The sequence below is a fragment of the Strigops habroptila genome, chromosome Z (genome assembly GCF_004027225.2).
Source record: "Strigops habroptila isolate Jane chromosome Z, bStrHab1.2.pri, whole genome shotgun sequence".
Taxonomy (NCBI): domain Eukaryota; kingdom Metazoa; phylum Chordata; class Aves; order Psittaciformes; family Psittacidae; genus Strigops; species Strigops habroptila.
Window position 1 is genome coordinate 12,807,962 of NC_044302.2, and position 23,353 is coordinate 12,831,314.

Sequence of the window (23,353 nt, forward strand, 5' to 3'; positions counted from 1 at the left end):
GGCAGTCAGTAATCATTTATTAAGACACATGTTTTGTTATTTAAGGATGTCTGTTGGAATTATTGATGTGCAGTTATTACTTCACATCTGGACGTGCTTGGGTTTTTTGTCTGCCACTCTCAGCAGATGGATACCACACTGGGAAGTCCCTGATTACATGGGTATCACTTGACTCTCTTTTAATTCATAACTTATACTCAGATCCACTCTGCTATGATAATTTAGCTCCTTTGATGCTCTCTTTACTTCTGTACTTTTCTGGTTTGCTTTAACTTCTATTTTGAAAGCTGTGTGAGGGTAAGGGACAGAGAAGTGACATACTGTCATTACTCTATCTGCAGAAATGTTGAGACCTACACAGAAGGGATGTGGGCTGTCCACAGCTTGAGCCCATCAAAGTAATCTCTTCAGAAGGTTTATGTTTTATGAATGAGCAAACTACTGTGCTTAAAAGTAGCCCATCAGATACTTCATAAATTTTCAGAGATGACAGTAGAGAAATGTTTGTGCATAATTGTTCTGTTTGTTGAAGGATATACAGTAGGACTGGGTACAATAACCGGTGGCTTTATCTCATGTTAGGGTATGAAAATGGGAAAAGAAATTTCTCCTGATGGCAGCTGGAGGCTTAGGATATTCTGGGAACTTCCCAGACTGGTATCTTCCCAAACTTTTTGTCAGCAGATCTTTTAAGTGAAGACGTATTGCAGAGTGAGGTGTTAAAAGAGTTCAGATACTTGCAGAGCTTCTTCAAAACAACAATGTCCTCTCAAACGCCAAATATTTTATTTGCAGTAACCCCCCCAAAAAACCCAAAAAACAAACCTCTGATTTAAAAAAAGATAAAAAAAAATTGTCTATTTAAGGTAGAAGTCTTAGAAGTTGGAGCAGCTTAAAAATAAGAAAAATACCAACTTGAGTACTTAATTTGCTAGTAGATGTAGGCCAGTATGTAATAGGGGTATTGACCTAAAGGCTTGCAAGACTTTTAACACTCTCATAAATCTCCTCTGAAAAATAAATTGAAACAACCTAAAAATGCTAGGAGAACCTTGCTTCTCACCCGTTATTGTTTAATCATAATAATATAATATCTCTTCCCTTAGTACATTCAAGGACTGTATAATAGTTGTTCATAGTTGTAGTGACGTGTTCAGCCAAGTACATATTCCGTATTGTCAGATTATTTAAATCTATGTCTGGCATTGTCAGTTTTGTCAATTAGACTGGTGCAGAGATGCCTGCATTTTAGCCAATGCAAGTGTTCTATTTTCAAGTCTTGTCTTACAGAAGTATCTTGGATTTTTGAGAGAAGAGACAGTCTGTATAAGCTTAATGCAATTAGAAGTCTGAGAATACGTTCAGTTTCACAGATTGACAGCATCATTTTCTAATTGGATATGGTGAAAAGAGATGGGTTTAGAGGCATCTCCAACATACAGTATTTGAAATGGCAGTCCAACTATTTCAGCACGTGTTTTTCAAGGCTTGGCTTAACCAGTATAACATTCAAAAGTTGTTGTTAACCAAATGACTACGTATTAAAGCCCTCTTTTCCTTCCTGCCACCCTTAGTGTAACCATAGAGGTAGGTGAGGGAATATTCTTTTTCCAGTTGGTGTTTGGAATGACAGGATTTATTACTTTGCAGTAGCTGTGTGCAATCCAGTGCATCCTTATAACCCAACTTCAATATCAGGTTGGAGGAGCTAGTTCGTGCTACTTTACGTTGAAACCCATTCCTAGAAAATCAGTGGTGACACCACAAAAGAGTTTTTTTCAGATAAAACTGAATTGGGTAGAGCCATAAAGGGCTAGTGAAGAACCTAAAAGAGAAAGGAACAATTATCCAATCAAGATATTTGGTCGCTTAATTTAATTTTCAGGATGTTCTTCCATTTTCACAAGTCTTTAACTTGGACTCCCTCAGAGGTTCATGATTTTGAGAGGGATTTCCATTCCTTCTACATACTAAGTCCCGCTATATGTCTTAAATTTGATGTGAAAAATTGCTAATGATTTTACAAGCTTGTGGCACCCTTTTTCATTTATTAGAAGTTTTCCTAAGGTTTTTGGACAAAGTGTGTAACCCATTCTTCATAGTATATGAGTATTAAGTTTTTTTCCTGTTTGTGGTGGTTTTTTTAATCTAAAACCAGTTTATTTTATTATACAGATGTGGTTTGTATCTCACCAAAAGATTGGATTTCTAACTTTGAATAGTTAATCTAAAATGTTATGTTTTCTCCTATACGTTTAACTGCCTTATTAAAGCTTCTCAATCTCAACAACTGTCCTTAATGAGACACTGTCTCCTTTTGAGCATGGAGATTTGGAAAAAGGTATCTAGTGAGGAAGCTGACAGCAGACACTGTCCTTGATCTGCATGGCTGTTTGCTGAAAGGCGTTTGAATAACAGATTTTCATGCTTTTTCTTGGAAAAGGGACATCCTTTTAAAAAAGTGAATTTTATCTTAAACTAGGAAGATTTTAGATATCGCACAAATCCTACTTATGTTGTGGCTTGCACCTTGTGGACTTGAAGGAATGTTGCTGGATGTACAGTAATTGATTTTACTAAATGGGTTTTCTGCTGAGGTGGCCCATATTTTTTACATCTGTTGAAAGGTTAAACAAGTGTTGTGCTATGATTAGTCTAACATAAAATGATGAAAGTCTAAAACCCAGTGTCATCAGGTAGGTAAACTGTGGCATTCTTGGAAATGCTTCTGCTATAGAAGCCAACAGTTGGATTATGTTGATGTGTAATTCTTACGCAGAGTAGGTTGGTAGAGAACTGATTTCATTAGCTGTATGGAACTGGAAGTTTGCCTACACAGAGACAGATATTTTAGAGACTATTTTTTTTTTTTTTTTTTTTAGTGACCTACTGCTGCTTTTAAAGAGCATTTTTGCTATGGTTGAACTTCCCAGCAAGTCACTTAATGTTTCGCTTGGGGTTGTTTTTCTTTTTTTAAGACTGAGAAGTGTAAGTCATGGCATATCATGTATTTCCTGTGAGCAGAAACTTGGACCAGATAGTGTTTTATGTTCCCTAATGTAGCTGGAATTCAGATGAAGGCAGTATAATAAATCCTTTTGTTTATCAGTTTCAAACACAGATAGGCCTGAAAAACAAGCAATTATAGATAGATACTTTTGATGAGGTTTCAGCAGTGGATTTTGAGAATTGATTTGATGGTAGGGAATGAATTTCAGTGCTGCACCTTTTGTCAATAATACTAAGTTAAAAGGAAGTAATTGTAACTGGAGGGAATGTCTTAGGAAAAGCAGACTTCAGGATGAGCTGCCCTAAGAAGGATTTTTAATGATACACGAATTGACTCTAATAGGGAATTAAGCAGCTAAAGTAGGAAAAACCTCTGGAATAGAGTTTGTAATTTTAGTCTTAATTCTTAATATAAATTGAAAAGAGAGCGGTAGAGAGGGCTTAGTTTCGATATTGCAAAAGGCAGATAAGTGGTGTTTGCAAATATGTGGGAAAAGCAGTCTGCTCACAGAACCTGTTTTCATTAGTTTACATAGTAAAGATAAGTAAGAAAAGAGGAAAAAGTACTTTGTGATCAAATAAAAAGATTGTTTTCCCCTTTTGAATATGAAGTAATATTTTCTATATGGCTTCTAACAACACTAGTTTTTAATAGAAGATGTTTCAATATTACAGTACTGTCATGTCGATGTGCAGCAAGATGCTCAGAACTATTCTTTTAGTAATATTTTTTTGGATGGATGGCATTGTGTAAGCTATCTGCAGTGTAGCTGGCTTGAAAGTCAAGTATCTAGCATTTCATATTGAGGAAATTCTTGTTGCTAGTGTGTTACAAAACAGTTTGAAAATTCTTTTAGGGATGATGAAGCCTGTGTCAGGTTCCTGACTTAGGATCTCAGTGTAGGGTTGACGTGCACTGCTGAACATAGTTGCAGGGGTCTCCACTTGTCGCCGCTGGTGTTTGGAACACATGATTTAAATAGAACCGGTCTGTGTGTTTGTAGGACTTAACGCAAATCCACAGAGGATTACCAGTTTTAAGCTGTTTCTGCTAAGATATGAGTGGAATTGTAACATGTTAGTTCTCCCATAATATAGCAATATTACTGCATGTGTACTACTTATATACTCCTAATAAACTACTGTTAATATACTAATAATAGAAATAATACTACTATTAATATACAAATGTAAATGTATAATTAATGTAACTGCAAGATCCATATGGGAGGGCATTTTGGTGGAAGGAGGCACTGAGACACCTGAACTATCGAGACCTGTATGTTTCTAAAATTTCCTTCCGTCCTCTGTCTTGAAGCACAAATAATTTTCATAAAAAGGGGAGAAAATGAATTTTATGTACCTCATTAAAATTATTTGAAGGTCTAGTTTAAGCTCCATTCTGCAGGAGAACACAACTATTCTGCAGACAAGCAGCTATGTCAGTTAAAAAATAAGAGATTGCATTTTGTAATTTATATGTTATGGTAATTACAACAAATGAAAAAGTTTTAAATATTTCCTGTGCTTGTTAGAATGTGGGATTATGTTTTAAAAAATAAATCATGTTCATGACCGTAGTTTGAAATTCTTATTGTGATGTCCTGCTCGACATACACGTTACACATTATTGTCTATGTCAGTCTCTTCATCACACTCGTTCTCTGGCAAGTCCTTGTCCAGGCATGCCTCGTTGGATTCCCTGATGTTGTTTGTACAAGTTGTCAGGTCACATTTGTAAGTCTCTGTGCAGAGAAGTACGGTCCTGTTTGGTGTTTCTGTTAGAGTTTTTGCTTTGACATATTGTACACGTGAGGGAAAACTTACAGTCATTTTCCTCCAGACAGCCCTTATCTGAAAGCAAAATCACGATGGTTTATTTAGTATTTTACTTATGAATCAGATTGTCTATGTTTGGTGGAAGAAGATAACACACCAGTAAGATCTGTAAGGTCATACGCAGTGGGAACGTGTACCGGTCAAGACAGGCACCTATGCCTGTCTCTTGGATTATGTGCAGTGCAGTTCCTGCTGAGTACCCTGACAAAATTCTTAGGAGTATTCAGATGTTTTAGAGGTAACCAACATATTGCTGAAAGCTTTGATCTTGTCAAGATGTCAAATGACTTTAAGGTCTCTTAACTATTAAAACACAAGTATGTGGAGGAACATGCCCCAGTCCTTTTAGTTTTTGATGAACGAAGTTTGTTAGAGCATGTGAGGATTAATCTCAGTCCTGATGCAGTTCTTGACAGTTTCCTTACAAGAAGAATGTTATAATTAGGTACCAAGTACCAGCATATTAATGTTCAGTAAACTGACAATCAGTAAGTGACAAGAGTGGAATTTTTACCCAGGTTTATTACTACTTGTTCAATAAAAATCAGTTATTCTTCGATTGTGACTTTTTTTTTGGTAGAGGAATTCAGGCACGTTAAAAACTTCAGCAGAACTTGAAACTGCATGAGTTCATGGGGTGATTGGGATACTGATTTCCAGACTCCAGAGAGGCAAAGACCAGTAACCTTTCTGCTCCTGGCAGGGTTACCAAGGTGGCATTCAAGTCCTCGGTAGATCTTGCTATTACAGAGGCAGATTTTCAGAGGTTCTTAACTTGGTTTCTAAGTTAGTGCTCGTTATTTTAAGCCAGCAGTCTGCCCAGGCAAACTAAGCTATTAGTGAGTATTTACAAACCTGTGACAGCTGCCACAAGACCTGTTCTTTACAGAAGAGACAGGCGGTTTTGACGCTAACTTCTCTCTTTTGCACATATTCTTTTTGGACAGCCTTAAGTATATTTCTGTCTCAGATTCAGATCAACATCTAACAAGTTCCCTCCTCTGCAGTTTCTTCAGGTGTCTTGAACTGATTGCCCTGGAACTTTAAGAACACATGTTCTGGCATGAAACACGTTTGATTCTATTTAATGTGGTAGTGGGAAATAATACCCATGCTGCTGCTTTTTACATCGTGATTTTGGGATGGTTTTTTGGTTGCACCATCTGACTTGTTTCGTGCTATACAGGGAAGAAAGCAGGTAGTTGTTTTCACAGAGTCTGTCTAAATGCTGAAGGGAATTAATTGTACCTGGGTGACTACAAGGGCAGAGCAGTAGCAGTTTGGGCTATTATACTCTCACCTCTCACCTCAAATCAGTAATTTTTATTGTGGTGAGGCAATTTGAGTTTTATCTGTGGAACCCTTGGCTTCACATGCAATGTTAAAAGGAACATTTGACTAGAGAAGCCAAATTGAGCATCCTCACAGCAGGCCTCCCAACACTCCTGACTGCAGAAGTGAAATATGTAGCACACACCAGTCACCTCAGTTAAAGTTGACAGGACTTTGTAAGACTAGGATGTATGTGGTAACTGAGAATTTTTCCCTGAAAATGTAAAAATGCATGCTGCACATATCTGTGTTCTGCAGTGGGGCAAGGCATGTTTAAGGTTCTATTTCAGGAAACTAGTCGCTTCTGTGATTTACTGTTTGATAAATTAGAAGTTTGGTTTTGCTGTAGCCATCAGTTTTTCACATGTGCTATCCTAAGCTGTTATTATATTCCCTGTAACATTGAATTCTGAGTACAGGATATAATTACAAAGAAATTGATTTGTATTTAACAAGTTACTGTCAATACACTTTCTGTTGCTCTTTAGAGAAGAAGAAAAAGTGATGCACTTGGAGTTACAGTTTTAAAATTCAGATGAATGAATACAGTTTTACCAGTTTAACTAGGAAGAACTGTGATTATCTTGGCTGAATGCTGATTCTCTGTTAACAGAATTGTCTGGATAAGAACAGAAAGCACTCAAAGGTCATGATGGGTTAAGTCTCAGTAAGAAACTTACATTTGCCTTTGTTAATCACAGCACCAAGGAATTTTCTTTACCACAATCCACTTACTGGTTGTTTATAGGTTGCAGATTACGATTCCGTGTACTAAATATGCCACTTGCCATCAGACAGGGGATCCAAAGTGTGAAAAGCTGAAGCTTGCCAGAAGCTAATGTGAAAGATATATTCGTATTTCTGTGGGAGCGAAGGGATAATGTCAGTAAATGCATACATCAGACAAAAGTTGGAACTGGGATGTTTTTTGGAGAGGGATGTCATGCTGCCATTAAGGAAGTGGAGAGGGAGAGCGAGGGAGCTGCTAGGTGGCACACCTTCCTACGGGAACATCCCTCCTTAGCAAGATAACACTGTTTACAAGATCAGACATTTTGGCAACACTTTATATTTAGAGTCTTAAATACTAAGTTCTTTGTATTATTAATTAGATTTAAATTAGACCTGATAATTTTAGTTTAGTTCTTTGTATGGTGTTTCAGTTCCTGTAAAGCTATTTTCAAAATAAATGCGTGTGTGTAGCTAAGTTTTCATGTATATTAATACACACTGAAATTATAGATTCATAGAGTGGTTAGGGTTGGAAAGGACCTTAAGATCAAGTATTAACACCATCATCTTTAAAAATTCTGACTTTACAACCATTATTAAACTTGAGGATAAATAGAACTGTAAATGTAGATGGCTGTTTTCACGCGGACCACATTCCTTTTCACTTCTCAGGCTTGTTAGCTGGGTCGTAGTGCCATGTCAGTGCAGTTGTCCTCTTTTGGGGTCAGGGTGTGCATACATGACTCTTCCGGAGCCAGAGGCATTCAAGATGGACTGCAGGAGCACTCAAGTTGGCTTCTGTAGCAAAACCTTTTACAAGTTCAGTGCCAGTCCACCTGGAGCCAAGCTGGCCAAAAGGCCTAAGTTCATAGAATCAGACAGTGGTTTGGGTTCGGAGGGACCTTAAAGCTCATCCAGTTCCAGCCCCCTGCCACAGGCAGGGACACCTTCAACTAGACCAGGTTGCTCCAAGCCCCGTCCAACCTGGCCTTGAACACTGCCAGGGATGGGGCAGCCACAGCTTCTCTGGGCACCCTGTGCCAGCAGCTCATCTCCCTCATCAAAAAGTATTTCTTCCTAATGTCTAATGTAAATCTCCCCTCTCTCAGTTTAAAGGCATTCCCCCTTGTCCTGTCACTACATGCCATTGTAAAAAGTCCCGTTCCAGCTTTCTTCTTGTCCCCATTAGGCATTGGAAGCTGCTCTAAGGTCTCCTTGGAGCCTGCTTTTCTCTGGGCTGAACAAGCCCAACTCTCTCAGCCTGTTATATTTATACTGTGCTCCCTAATGTTACTGATAATATTTATCAGTTACAAAAAATACCACCTTTGTCGCAGTGTTGTGTCACCCCAGCTAAGTTGCTTCAAAATGTGAGCTACTTGTGTATGATTGAAGGAGGCTTTTTTTTTTTTTTTTTCAGTTGAAAGTATATATAAATTTTTAAGGAGAAAATGGCTTTCTGTCTTCTGTATCACTTTGCTTTCTTAGGAACATGAAAAATTTTAATCCTATCCTTTGGCTTTGTGTTCAGGAACTTGCTTCAATTGGGATGTTTTCCCACTTTTTCCTCCTTTGTAAGGAATGCTCCATTCCTGGGGATTTCCGAGCAGTTTCTTCAGTCTGACATTTTTCCTTTCTGCCACCTTTTCAGTAACACCTGCCTGATACTTACTACTTGTTTAGGAGCTTGACTGTCTTCACTGGTTAATTTAATAATAGCAGAGATGTAACAAATACTTTTCCCTCAATTTTTAAGGATCTTCTGTTGTCCTTTTTGTGAGAATGTGAATAGTTCCATTCTGTGGTGGTTTTTTTGTGGGGTTTTGTTTATTTATTTATTTTGTAATAGCGTTTAATCCTTAGTAGAAGTGAAAACCATATTAGGATTTTAGGGAACTTCCTAACCAGGAAAATCACTAGTTAGGGTAGATTAGAATTTTTTGGGAACAAATGTTTAATTTCCACAATTCAGAGCTGCTGTAAACATTGCACGATATTGCAGGCAATACACACTCAGGAACTGATACATGTTTCTGTTACTCTGAGTGCCATTAAGTAGCTGCCTAAATATTTCTTCATTTTTCTGTGACCATTAGGGAAGGATTGGTACTTGGTGCACTTGTCACTTACTGTGACAGACGTGAATGACAATGTACCCAACTGGGCCATGGAGCCGTTCCCGTTCCTGGCTGTGGTTTCCCCCGAAGCTGCAGGAGATACTGAAGTATACAAGCTGCTTGCTCTGGATGCAGATGAAGGGATCCATGGAGCAGTAGAATATTTTCTCTTGGAAGGTAAATTTTAATCCTCTTATTCTCTGTGTATTAGGCTTCAGTCTTGTAACTTTTTGGACTTTTAGCCTCAGTTTCATTAGTGAAAAGTCTTCCCTTCCTCCTGTAAAAGGTTCATAAGCCTTCAGCTCTGTGTGTGAGAAAAATCAGCTTTTATGTATGGTATGGACAGGTTTGCCAGGTTTGAAGGGTTTTCTCCTTGCAAAGTTGAGTTCCTGTCCAGAATGTGTCATGGCGGATGGTGGAGACTGGAGCAGTCAGTACTCCTCAGGGCTTTGGCAAGGGGGTGGCGATGGCAGCAGTCAGCACCTCTGTGCTGGGCTGACTGCCTTTTTATGAGATAGGGCCATACGTGGAGCACAGTTTGTTGGGTGGAGAAGGTTAGGGTTCCTTCTGCAACAAATTTTCGAGGGTCTGGGTTGTGTCTTAGCTTTGCAAATCTAGTGCAGACTCATTAGTAATTTGGCTCTTCAGAAAAAATAAGTAGCAGTTCAAAACTGTGTAAGCAGAAGGGGAGTAGCAATATCACTCCAAAGGTGATTTTGTTCTTTGCCAGGACTGTAGCAGGGTATTTTCTGGTAAGGGGTACTTAGGCTCAAACAACAGCAAAGTACTGGAGGATAAAGAAGGCTGATAATTATGCAGAGAAGTAAAACACAACTTAGAAATGTACTCATGAACATGATTACTGATTTCTGATTTCTAAATTCTAAACAAACTTTTTAATTTTTGTGTGCATGCTGATTCTAAGCCAAAACCAACTAGGGAATTGATACCGTATTCTCCTCTTAATTTTAATCAAGTAAAACTCTCTCGCTGACAGCAACTTGTGGATTTGTTCTTTTTAGGTGGTGAAGACAGATTTGAAGTTGAGAAGGACACTGGCTGGATTAAAACAACGGGTTTGCCACTGGTGAAAGACAAGGAGTATTTACTGACCGTACTAGCAGCAGATAAACTTGGAAGCAGAGGGTCTCCAGCCTCTGTTTCTGTAATTGCTGGATTTCGGCCTCCACAGTTCACCAACATATCATACTTTGTTTATGTTCCTGAAAGTACGCCACAAGGAAAATCGTAAGTAACAGTTAAAAATAATGCAGTGAGATTGTGTCCTAGTTTAATTTCTTTTTGATCTCTCCAAAGCCTCAGTTTTGTTTATGAATCATAGATACTGTGAATAGAAATTTATGTATCTTAATAGAAGTGATCAAGATGTAGAATTCTGAAATTCTCATATTTAAATTGGACCAATGACACAAGTACACAGGAAAACAGAGTTGCTGTCACGCTCTGGATTTAGGATTTTGTAGTTGTGGTCTTATTTAAGGCTGCTGCTGAGCAGAGGAGCATCACCAGATCTTTCTCTGCGTTTGATCCTAAGAAACCTGCATGATAGGCAACAAACACTTAAGGAATTAGTATTCTGTTTTATTTTTAATTTTCTTCTTTTACTTCATACTGCAAGTGTTTTTCACACTTGAACTTAAACATATTGGACTTTGGTAGAAAAAAAATAGTGTGAGATGAGCTAAAAACATATGTCCTGTATAACCTGTAACATGCACACCGTTAGTGGTTGGCTTTTGTCCTTTTGCAGTTATGTGATGAAGCTTTAGGAATGGTATAACCGCAACACCAAATTTACTATGCTGTTATTAAAATGAATCTTTCACATCTTGCTTTATCTTTTTGTTTTCTGCCTGAAAACCATCACTGTCATAGTAGAAAGTTAGAGTAGGCAAACTCAGCTGGAGCAAAAATGAACTCCTCCATTCCTGCATGTTTAATCCTTATTGTGTTCTGCTTGCAATAATCCTATCTTTATCTGTTGAACCTCAAGATGATAGAACTTCTGAGTGTTTGATGGTGCAATCAGACCTGCAGGATTGCACCATCATTTCTGGTATGGATAATTTTTGTCATATTTTTCAGTATGTTGCATTTTGTGCTTGAATCTTTTTTTTTCTTTTTTTTTTCTTTTTTTTTTTTTAAATGCAGCTTTCTTACAGTTACTGCTGTATCATATCAAAAGAAATCCCTGAGCTACAGTTTATTGACTAACCCCAGTGGTCTGTTCAGCATTGATCAGGCAACAGGAGATATCAGTTTAACTCAGAGTGTGGATTATGAGAGTGGCCAACACCACTATCTTCTTTTGGTCAGAGGACAGGAAAATGAGCAGTTCAGCAGTGCAGCAGAGGTAGGTGATCACTTCTGGCAGTCTATATGTATTACCACTTTCCTTCAGCCTTTCCATATTTCTGTACAGATTCCCTAGGGGCTCCTGTTGCCCCAGTTCATGCTGTCTGTTCTGTTGTGCATTTTAGAAGTCTCTTCGTCTATGCGAAGATGTTGATTCCAATTTAAAACAAAGGCAGAACAGAAAATGATTTGTTTCTTATGAAGAACACAAAGTGAACTTGGAAAGAGGGGAAGTAAGAAAAGCTCACGGGTATCTTTTGATGATGGTTCATGGTGTTCTAGAAAGCTATTTGACGGCAAAAACATTTCTAAGTATATTTAATACGGTTGTAACAGTAGGATTCACGGAGCTGGGAAATGCATGCAATGTAACAGTTTGTTCCTGCTGCAGGAAATGAGATGTACACTATGGAGGGAACAGGAGGCAGACTTATTAGGAACAAGTGTGAAGACACAGAGAAACAGTGAAACAGTGTCTGTGTCAGTCTAACAGTGGCTGTAGCACACCAGAGAGTGGTCTTTTTTCTTGAGTGTTTTATATACTACAGGATGAAGAGTGGTGGAATATGACTTGAAAGAAGATTATGAAATGATTTTACAAATACATTTAGCCTAAACATAGTTTAACATGTAGCTGCTTTACTCTGATACAACCTTGGTAGTTAAGAGAGAGCAACTCCCCATTTATACGAACCTGTGTAAGGGTAGATGGTGTATACATTTGCCAGTTGCACTGTAGTGCAGAATACCTCAACCAACTTCTGACAGTCTCAAGTGTAACAGTATGAACTGCCATAAAGGCTAATTTAACTCACTCCTTACTGTTTGAATTGTAGACAGTGCAACTGTGGACTCATATTTGGCATAGGAATAAGAAAACGTTTTAAAAGATGTTACAAGCAGAATTGTAGTTCTTGTTTTACCACGGTCAAGTCCATTTATGTCTAATTTACGCTGCTGCTGAATCCGGAACTTGGTCTTGAAGATTTAAACTGCCAAAATGTAATATGCTTGGTAGTAGAATCATTAGTGTTACAAATTACAGAAGTGTTGGAAGATAAGATAATGGGAAAAGGATGCTTGGAAAGCAGAAAGTCCATTTTCTTTTAAATTGCTAATGGAATAATCAGCAGAGGTGGAGGGTGAGTGGAAAGTGTTGCTGCAAGGGACTGGGACTTGGCAATTAGAAGTATTTTGGGATCTAGTATTTCAACATTTCTCAGAGCAATCTAAGAAAAATGGCTTATCCTATGAGCTGTAGCTTCTGAAGACTTCAAGGATGTTTTCAGGAAGTTCTTCTATCTGGTATTTCTAAAGCAACAAAGTTGTTGCCTCAAATCGCTTTGCTGTTTAACATTCCTCTCTTCTCTTATTAAGGTTTTGGTTGTAATCACAGATGTGAATGATTGTGCCCCTGAATTTCATCAGTCAATTTACAGCAAGGTTGATGTTCCTGAAACAGTTACTATGACAACTGCACTTCTACAAGGTTAGTGCTTCTAAAATGATTCGTTACGTTCAGTGTGAGTATTGACATTTTCGTCCCACTAATTAGACTTCAGTTCAGAAGGCAAAATTGCCTGCCCTAGCATGAGTAGTTGCAACTCTCTGAAGACAAATGGCACCAGGTAGAATTGGGTCATGATTATTTGCTGCTGCTGCAGCCCAAATAATTTTGAGGGACAGATGGCAAAGGAAACAAATCTTCTTTGTGGGATTTTGAAGTAACAGGACTTCAGTTGGGGTTAGTATTATAGCAGCAGGCTTATAATAGCAATTTTGCAATGTTTCGTCTCTTGAAGGAAGAGAATGATGTTGGATCAGAAATTACAGACACATCACCTCACCTTCTCTGCCTGTCTTAATTCAAGAGTCCTACATGAGCTTGCTGTAGGATATACTGCTTTTTTGCATTAAAAGCCTCTTGTGTGGTTTAACTGGTTTGTGGGAGGTTTTGTTTAGGTGCTTGAGAAAAAGACTGTGCTTCTTCCCAATGTAATCAGTGGCTTAAGCTTTAAATGGTGATGCTTTGTAAGTTTGGTAACTTTGGCTTTGTAAGCTGCAAAAATCTTGTGTTGAAAATGTTTATAAAGAAATGAGCAGATCTTAGCAATAAAATTTATGTCAACTCAGCAGTTGTACAAGGGCCTTATATTAGTATTTAACCCTTACACAACCTTTTTATAAATCTTGAGGAGAGGGGGAATTAAACTACTGGAAAATTGCTGTTCCCTAGTAAATAGGATTTTATAGCATCTACTATTCTACATAGTGATTTATCCTGTAGTAATGGAAGTCTATAAGTTACTATTCTGGTAACTGCTTTTTCGGCATAGGGTTTTGTAGGTTACGGGTAGGATCTGACAAACGCATAACATGATGCAGTTTAATATATATAAATATTTCATATTAAATCACACAGGGTGTGATCTGTCCGAGTGATATTAAGTCAGCAGTATAGCTGAGGTGGACATGAGAATATATATCTCTGTGTGGAAATAGGTTCTTGGTAGTGCAGGGCTCTTTAAATCCAGCAAGGGCAAGTTCTAGCAGCTGAATTCAACCAGGGACTTAACTTTTTTTTTTTTTTTTAAACAACTTATTTCCAGTAAGGGTTAGTTCAATAAGAAACACAGGGCATAGCACAGTTTTATAAATTATTTCAAGCACCACATGGCAAGGCAAATGCTATTACTGTTCTATACTACACAGTAATTCTCTTGTTATAGTACTTAACATTCCAGGTTACAAACTTTAATCTACACAATGTCTTTCTCTTTTAATAGTGACAGCCACTGACTGTGATTCAAAAGAGAATGCCGAATTGCTGTATTCTGCTTTGAGTCAAGACTTCAGCATTACTTCTCATGGTACTGTTTTTCCAGCAACACGGTTGGACTATGAGCGACCTGGCCACCTGTATGAGTTTATAATTATGGCTGTAGATAAAGGAGAAGAGCCGAAGACTGGGACAGCAACTGTTAGGATCCATGTTTCAAATGTGAATGACGAAGCACCTGAGTTTTCCCAGACAATGTAAATATCTATAAAGACAACTCTGTTATCTTTGTCTTTTACTGTTGCTTTTTATGTTTTGGTCAAAAGGCTTGTCATTACAGGATGGTAACTGGCTTCAGTTCAGTCAAGGTGAGAGTTGGACTGACAGATGTGGGTTGATCTTTAGACTCTGAGACTCTCTTACTACCAGAAAAAAAAAGAAATATGTTTTTTTCAGTGTACAGTAGGGCATACGTATCTGCCTAGATAGAACAGGTAGTATATAGACAGTCTCTTTGAATGGATCTTGCATTTAAGTTTTTTCCAATACGTAGTGAAAAAGGTGGTGCAGTATTTTCAGATTATACATTTCAAGGGGACTCTACCACCAGCAAAGGAAATCAAGCAGAAAAAGCAGGCAAGTCAGTGTTGTCCTCAGCCTTCATCCAGAGGACGTGGTGGAGTTTTGCCTTTTAATTATGCAATTTAAGCTTACAGTCAACAGTCTGCATCCCTGGTTTATAATTGTAAAAGAAAAATGCTTCGATGACAGAATCCTGTATGACCACTGAATTACAAGAACAGCAAATAAATGTCGATAAGTGGAGTTCACTTAATTTCACTTAGTCCCGTGACCTAAAAACTACGTTTTCCCTCTCCCCCCCTTTCTAAAGCATCAGTGAGCATTTTTCTTCCATCATTAGGGCTCAGAAGTGTCTGAATCAATGTCATAAGTACTATAAACTTGCATTCATGTTAGAGGCTTAGTAATGGAATTCCCAGTCAGCTTCTACATCAGTCCTCTACTTACTAAAACAAGAAGTTGCTCAGGACAAAATCCCAGCAGAGATTTCATTGATGCTAAGCTTGTGAACAAAATATCAAAGCTTTCTGGCAGTCTGTCCTTTATGTGAGGGGAACCTCTGGCTTCAAAATCTTGTGCTTTCCTTTCTTTCCTAAACATTGCTTAGGAGATACAGGTTGGAAAAATTGATATTTTGTAAATTCTTACTGGATCTTTATGCATTTTCAAACACTAAACCCAACAAAGTTTCTCACTCTTCAGATGATGCCTATTTTTCATTTATTTATTTGTTTTAATAGTCAGGGTCATTGCATATTTATCTGTTAGTTGTGGATCTGTTTCTAATTTTTAATCAAAAATGAGTGATAGTATTAAAGATGCTGTAAACATTTCTTAAGAAATTGGAAGCAGAAAACATAGTTTAAACAAAACACCCTGCCAGCTCGTATATTTAAAGAAGAACATTATTAAAATGAACATTATTTTAAATTACCAAACATTCACAAGAAGCTTTTCTGTTCCCAAGGCAATAATAGCAGGGAAACTGTATATATGTATAGATTGACATTGGAATTGAATTCAGGTCCTGGAATTCAAATTATCTCAAGTTCTCATTTAACCAGGTTAACCAGACTTTTGATTTTGCTTTATCTTTCCCATTATGAAAAAAATCCTGAACCCGAAGGTGAAATTCAGAACTTAGTTGAAGTTTTCTGCAAAATGGATTCATCATGAAGACTTGTAAGTTAGGTCCTGTTGAGAGACTGGTTTGCAATTACTGCAGTGCTCTGTGGCAGGCGAATACAAATCAAGATGCTGCTGCTGTCCTTGTAGCCCTTTGTTTAAATAGATTTACAGTCCAGCATAAACTTGTGATTCCTTGCCGTGAGCTTTCTTTCATCACTGTTACTCTTTATCTCAGTTATGAAATGCTGAAGGCTACCACTGTGTTTCATTTTGTCAGTTTTTACTTTTTTCTTTTTAAGAGACCTCTTCTGATGACTTGAACTCTTCTGTCCCTATATTTCATGTTCAAAACTACGAGAATTACTGTTCAGTTGCTTTCCAGATGCAAAATTAAGACAGTATCCCGAGGGTTGTGACTGAATTAAATGAGAATAATATACTTCTCTTATTTCATTGCATATTAAATTGGGAGAAGAAAAATGCTGTTTCTGCAAAGGTTTTGATGAAAACACACATACCTAGACAACAAAAGCTAAGGGAGAGGTTTTCTGTACGTCCATTTTCTTTGAGTTTTTCTACGCTCAGCATATGGAGAGTGGGTCCATAAGCACTCTGAACCCAGCAGCACATACGTATTTTATCTGTACCGTTGTACAGCCAGCTGTAGTTCATTCTTATGGCTGAGCTTTGGGATATCTATTATGGAGCGGTCTGTAGTATGCTTTAGGCTGGCCTGTGCTCAATCCAGTCAGATAAAATAATACGTATTTGGGACTTTGCTAAAGCAGGGGGCTTTTGTACTCCAGAGAGCTTAGGCTGATAATGCTTCTTAAGAGCTTACAATGTCAGTGATGTGTCTGGACTTGAGATTTTTGTAAAACTGACGTTAACGCGCACATCCTTCAGATCTGATTCTCATCTTAGTCTTGCTGGTGCAAAGAAGCATTTTGAGAATTTGTGTCAGAAAATGTGCTGTGACGAGCAGTGCTTTAACTTGGCAAATGTTTGCTTCGATTCTGTGAATCATGCAGCTCATTTTTTCAATTAAAATAAAAAAGCAAATTCTGCATTTAGCACAAGTTTTGTTGCAAAGCTGAGCTTCAGAGCTTCAGTACTGCTGAAAGTTTGCAATGGAAATCTGTGGTAGGTAACAACAGACAGACATGGATGGTTGGGCAGATCATCAATACTAACATTTCACTGGTTAAGAGAAGCATCCTATCAGTGTAATTATATTAATAAATTACAAATCTCTGCAGTACCCTTTGCTCAGGTAGTCAGTAGGTGTTGTAAAGCACAGTTCTATATATATTATTTCCTGTCTAAGTTAATAAATACATCATACTCGTTTCTTTGCACAGCTACAGGAGTTTTGTTTCTGAAGATGCAGGCCCAAACACACTGATTGCTACAGTTAATGCCATTGACCCTGATGGAGGTGGTGTGACATACGATATTCTGTCTGGGAATCAAAAAGGAAACTTTGTTATTGACACTAAGAAAGGTAATAATATATTAGCTCTTTGCTGTTGCAGTTATAATGTTGATTCTGATCTGGTACAGCTTGAATTTGGTCTTCATTTGGTGGCAGTTATAAAAGCTGAATAGCATACTCTATTTTTGAAGCTAATACCTAATTTTAAAAAGTGCAGGAAAAAGACACAATTACTCTAGACTCTCTTATATTATTAAAAAAAAGTACTATTTTCATAAAAGCTTTGTATAACTGACCTATCTTACTTGTTCATTGTTTGCTTTCAGTCAGTAGCTTAGTAGAGAGCATTATTATAGATAGCAGGTAACTTAATAGTAACTAAATAGAGAATGTTATTATTGATAACAGTGTGACATTCCAAGTGTCAAACAAGGACGTGAGTAACATTTAATCTAGGAAAGTAGTTTCAAACTTGCATTATTCACGAGTGATATTACTTAGGCAAGAATACTGCGTGCATGAGTTAAAAAAATACGTGTGGGGAATACTTTGTGGTTTAAGTAATTTGTTCTGAAATAGCAGATTTTACATCTTTTAAAATTCTTCTCAGCAGTTGCATATTTTTAAAACCCCAAAGGAAAAAGTCCCATGAAATTGGTGTCCTTTTTAAAAAAAAGAATTAAAAAATGCACAAACACACATTATCTGAGCAGGTTAGCATATGCCTGTAAATTAGTAGGATTTATTTGCTGGTGATTGCTTGAAAAAAACAGAAGAGGATGTTTTGAGGCAGAAATAGTCCTTCAAATTGAAATCCTACTGAAGGATTGAAGTAACTTAATTAACTTCATTTAAACTACATTATATGTAACCTGTTTTGAACTGCAATCAAAATCTGAACTTCTGTTTTTCAAAGCATAAGTGTTGAATATTTAGGCAGGAGTAAGCTGCTGTACATTATTCCTCCTCTTTATTTCATAGACTTCACTTAGTAGGAGATGTTAATTTCAGTGCAGATCATGTTTTTGCAATATTCATGTTAGATTCGAAAATGTTCCCAAAAATACGGTCTGCAGGTAATTTGCAAGTGTTGAAACATGATCCCGAATTTATTGAGAGCTCCTTTTATCCTTTCTGAGTTAAAACTAGAATTGTAGGTTCCAAGAGTTAAATTTCTAAAGGTGTTTTGGCACCTGAAGGAACAATGGTTTTAAAAGTGTCTAATTGCTATGGGTGTGTAGTATATCTGATCCTTCTGAATATCTGTATTGTAAGTGCTCGATGAATCTTAACATTTGTTTGAGAGCATCTCTTAGGATTAGCTGCATAGTTTTAATATAATCATGTATAAGTACTTTTATACTTTTTTACTGATTAATTTTTATAGTCTTTAAAACTTAATTTTAGAAACATTATAATTTTTTGGCTTTTGTTGCTTAATAAACCGATAAGGGTTATACAGTGGCTTGTAGCATTTTCTTTTCAGAAATGATGTCAAGGGAATAGTCTGCACCCCCTTGCTACAGAAATGCCAAGGTAAAGTGGAGATCTGTCAAACATAAGTGCTGCAGCTAAAACAAGACATTTGCAAGCAAACTGACTGACATTGATGCTGTGACAATACTGTTGTAATGACAGTTGCTGTTATGCCTGATGAATAACAGAGGTGATTGATGGATGATGGAGCAAAAGAATGACAGCTTCTTACTGCATGGTTCCAGATAGCTGTAGTCTCTTTTTCTTTTGTAGCAAATCTTTCATACATCTTTCTCTGACAGCTCCTTTATGTCCCACCCATCATTTGGGTGGCTTGGGAGAGTAGCAGAACACCGGTTTCTGAGAATATGCCTGTAGGGATAAATGCTGCTGTGCTTGTGCTGCAGGAAGGAAAACTTGAGCTAGTTTGTTTATAAAAGCTACAGCAGCAGACACAGTCCCACATGCTTTGTTGCAGTAATGATACAGGAACACAGCCAGGCTCATTAATGGGGCAGGCACAGGTAAAACACAGGTCTGGCACAATGATTTTCTGGATTTTTGTTTTGCTTTGTTTGTTTCTGCAGCAGATACACAAAAGCTAATATGTGCAGGTCAGCTGAGTTGTAGCTGTCATCTCATTTAGCTCTGTAGACAAACTTGCAGAGAAGCCTGGTGTGCTGTCTCAATTTCGTGTTCATATCAGACTGCAGTAAAAATACCATGGTGAAATTGAACTGTAGCAGCCTTGTAGTTTATTGATGAGTACGTAAACCAGAGTGGTTTGTTGTGGTGCTTACTAGTGAGAATAACTGTAATTGGTTAATGGAGAAAAAAATTAAACCAAACAACCTATTGTTTTTACAGGGCTAGTTAGACTTCGTTCAAGTCTGTTTCCTAAGCTGCAGGGAACAGAATATGTACTTAATGTCATAGCTACTGATGATAATGCCTCTGGAGGACCCCATTCTCTTACAAGTACTGCCCAGGTTGTTGTGAAAATTGATGATGTCAACACTAACAAACCTGTCTTTCAGAAGGTAAATATATGAGGCTTGGTCGTTTGTATTAGACTGTGTGGTAAATGCTTAAGATTGTGTTGTTGCTACAAGTGATGCAGCAGCTAAGCTATTCAAGAAGCGGTCACATCCATCTCTCCTGGAGGCCTGATGCCACTGTCTTCTCCATCTTTTCCATCCCTCTCCTAAGATTTACAGGGTCTGTTCTATTGGCAGAATAGCTCCTGTGAGAACTGTCTTTTCCCTGAACCACATCTCATCTCTGGCATTTTAGAAGATGAAGTTGAGTGAATAACTGTTGGACCCATGTTCAGTGTGATGTGTGAGGAGGAATGGATAGGTATAGCCTCCCTCCTACGCAGTGAGCTTGTTACAGGATATTCCAAAACACCGCTCTAAATTACATAGGCTTCTTTTGATGATTGTATGTCTGGAACTGATGAAAGAGAGAAGAATAAAAGTGGGGTTTTATCTTAATTTGTTAAGTACTATAAAAAAAGAAATGCTTGAATAGGTTTTCAGAATGTTAATTCATATTAAAGATCTGTTTGTCTAAAAATAAAGTTGGATGCTGATGGCTAAAATGTTGATGGACAATGTTGCATATTTTGAAGAGTCAGTGACTCTCAGTGTTACTCTTGGGAATTCTCAGTAATCTGTCGTCAACAAAGTTACTTCGTGTAGAAATCCCTTTTTGAGAAAAACCGTTCTGTGGGCTGGGCAAGCGTATGCCCTCTTTTTTATAATATTTTTGCTAATATAGAGAAGTATTTGCATTTGGAAAGTAACTGTACCTTTTTGTCCAAGTATTTTCATTAGTTGGAGGTGCTCAGTGGCCTCATGTTACATGTTACAACTATGAAATAGCAACTGAAGTCTGTAAATTAGTCACAGTACAGATAAAACACTAATATCAGTGCATGTGTATGAAAGTGTAGCTAAGTGTACTTTTTTCCTTCCCCCTCCTCTATGTCCTTAAATCAAACAGCATGGTAAGTCCTTGGGTTTTTTGTGCCTTTTTTTACTTCCTCCCCTCTCTTAGTGTCAGTATTATCAGGAACATGCTTCAGTACTGGAGAACCAGCCTTCAGGGACAGTTGTACTGCAGGTTGAAGCTACTGATGCTGACAAAGGAGCCAATGGTCTGGTGAAATATGGCTTGGTGCAGAGAGGTGGTGTCCTGCCAGCATTTAGTATTCATCCTGACACAGGTAAGGCGAGTAACAGAACTGATACTGACATATAGAAACTACTTTCTTACACTGATGGGAAAAGAAAACCCTTAAGTAAAATCATACTTCATGCTTTCTCATTTAGTTTTTTGATAGCAGACAAAACAGAAACTGCATTAACTGCATGAACAGGTATTCTGTGAAACCAGAAGTGTCCAGGACTGAAGTAGAAGGAATGTTTTTTCTGAAATGTGGAAATTCTGCTGTGTGAAACAATGATTTGTCTTTTTTTGTAACTGGATTTAAAAGAACCACCATATTTAAAGTGTACATTGTATTACAACATTGTTAATAGCATATAAATGATTTATCCAAGTGACAGCAGTCTTACAAACAGAAGGAGACTAAGTCTTGGAAGGTCAAAACTAAATTCAGGCTGAATTTTTGGAGAACGAAAGACACAAAGCATGTCTTTTCCCTGTCCTTACTGCTTTTCAAAAGAAATATTTTTTATTTCTTGTTGTAGGCTTATTTAATATGTTTCATTGTATGACAGACAAATAAGCATCTAAATGTAGAATGCAGAGTATTTTAACTCTCTGGTATTTCATATGTTTTCAGGTGTACTGACAACTGTTCAGGTATTTGATCGAGAAAAGCAGAGGGAATATCCTATCACTGTCACAGCAACAGATCAGGCGGCGGAACCGCTCATTGGAATATGTCAGATAAATGTTATCATCTTGGACCAAAATGACAACGACCCCAGATTTGAAAACACTCATTACGAATGTAATTGAGAGTCATGGGATAGCGTTTCAGTGCCCTGAGTGTGAGCTTACCTGGTGTGTTGTCTTTCCTGGCAGTAGATCGCATGTCCAACTAGGTGATTGCAGCCAGACATGCACCTACCTTAGTTGTAACTCTGTGTAATGTGCAGTGTAACAAGCAGAGTCTTGGCTCGTAGGCTTTCCTGAGTGTTGTTATGGGAAAATTCCTTGAAACAATAGCCATGTCAGTACCTTTCCTTACCTGACTATACCGAATGTCTGTGGTACCACACAGAAATGCGAAAGTTGCAGTAAGAACATGAGTGCGCAGCACTGAGCACTGTGTATCCTTTGTTTTCTGATTAATAGGTTTTTGTCATGACTTTTAATTACATACTTTTCCCATTTGAATTTTGTAATTCTTCACTGTTTGTTGTTCTACCTTGCCTTCTTGGTTCCTCAAAAAACCCTTCCTGTTTATGGATGAACACCCAGAAGCGTGTGTAATATTCATAAACAAATGAAGACTTACAGTTCTCAGTTAGTTATACTAACTGAATGAGAAATGAGACTGAATTATCAGTCTTCTCAGTTAGTATAACTAACTCAGTTATAGTTATACGAAGTCCTAGAAAGTAGTTTCTGACAATGTGGACCTTTTCTTCTAACTTTATGCAATAAATGAATATTCCATTTTTGTATATTTCATACAGAGCGATTAGTCCAGTAGTACAAATACGAGACCAAAAAAAAGTAGTTATCTTATGAGAAATAAGAATTCCAAGTTATTAATGTGGTAATAAGAAGTTCAGATGTGATCCATAGCTCTGGAGTGATAGCAGCTCTTTAAAATACTCAGTTTGATTCTTACTCCCATTGTTCCAAGGAAGATAAAGTTATAGCTTCCATACATTATTACTTTAGTATTTCTTCCTTTCTTAGTAAGATGTTCATGGTACTTCAGGAATTAATGATCAGTTTGAAATATCCTTTCCTTACATTAGATTTCCTAAGAGAGGACACAAGAGTTGGGACCAGCTTTCTTCGTGTTGCAGCCCATGATGATGACTACAGCTCCAGTGCTGCCATTACATATTTGATAGCAAATGAAGAATCAAATTATTTACAGATTAATCCTACTACAGGCTGGGTGTTTGTGAACCAACCCATATCTCAGGTATGGTGCTTGCTTTCCTTTTTAAGCTGACTATTTCTGTATAATGTAGGAGGGACTCAGGTTAAAAGTTTGTGTTCAAACTCCCCTTCACATTAAAGCGTCAATATGTTATGTTTAAATTAAGCATGAGTTTAAGGCTTTTAGCTGATGAGTTCATTGACTGCGAATTGCATATAAGCAAGCCCTGCTTTCAGCTGGGAAAGTAGCACCTGACAGTATTGCCTCTGAGAACTTGTTCTTCCCATTTCATTAGCTTTGGCATAGTAATACCAAGGACTGGAGGGCTGAGACCGTAAGCAGGGGAGCAAGAACCCTGGTGCAGGACTTCACCCTGTTAACAGGCAATGAATTAAGACACAAACCTGACTGTGAAAGAGTGTGAAACCTTGCTTCTAATACAGATTCCCAAC

General features: G+C 37.6%; 1 protein-coding gene across 1 annotated transcript in view; it reads left to right on the forward strand.

Annotated features, from left to right (window-relative positions):
* The window catches only part of LOC115600623 (neural-cadherin-like), a 55,408-nt gene that overhangs the window by 2,470 nt on the left and 29,585 nt on the right, over positions 1-23,353 (forward strand). Inside the window, exons 2-11 of the mRNA XM_030469793.1 lie at positions 9,009-9,206; positions 10,052-10,277; positions 11,202-11,403; positions 12,783-12,894; positions 14,192-14,441; positions 17,256-17,398; positions 19,673-19,845; positions 20,867-21,035; positions 21,618-21,788; positions 22,771-22,943. Of these exons, the coding sequence (XP_030325653.1) occupies positions 9,009-9,206; positions 10,052-10,277; positions 11,202-11,403; positions 12,783-12,894; positions 14,192-14,441; positions 17,256-17,398; positions 19,673-19,845; positions 20,867-21,035; positions 21,618-21,788; positions 22,771-22,943 (1,817 nt within the window). The remainder of the gene's footprint in view (positions 1-9,008; positions 9,207-10,051; positions 10,278-11,201; positions 11,404-12,782; positions 12,895-14,191; positions 14,442-17,255; positions 17,399-19,672; positions 19,846-20,866; positions 21,036-21,617; positions 21,789-22,770; positions 22,944-23,353) is intronic.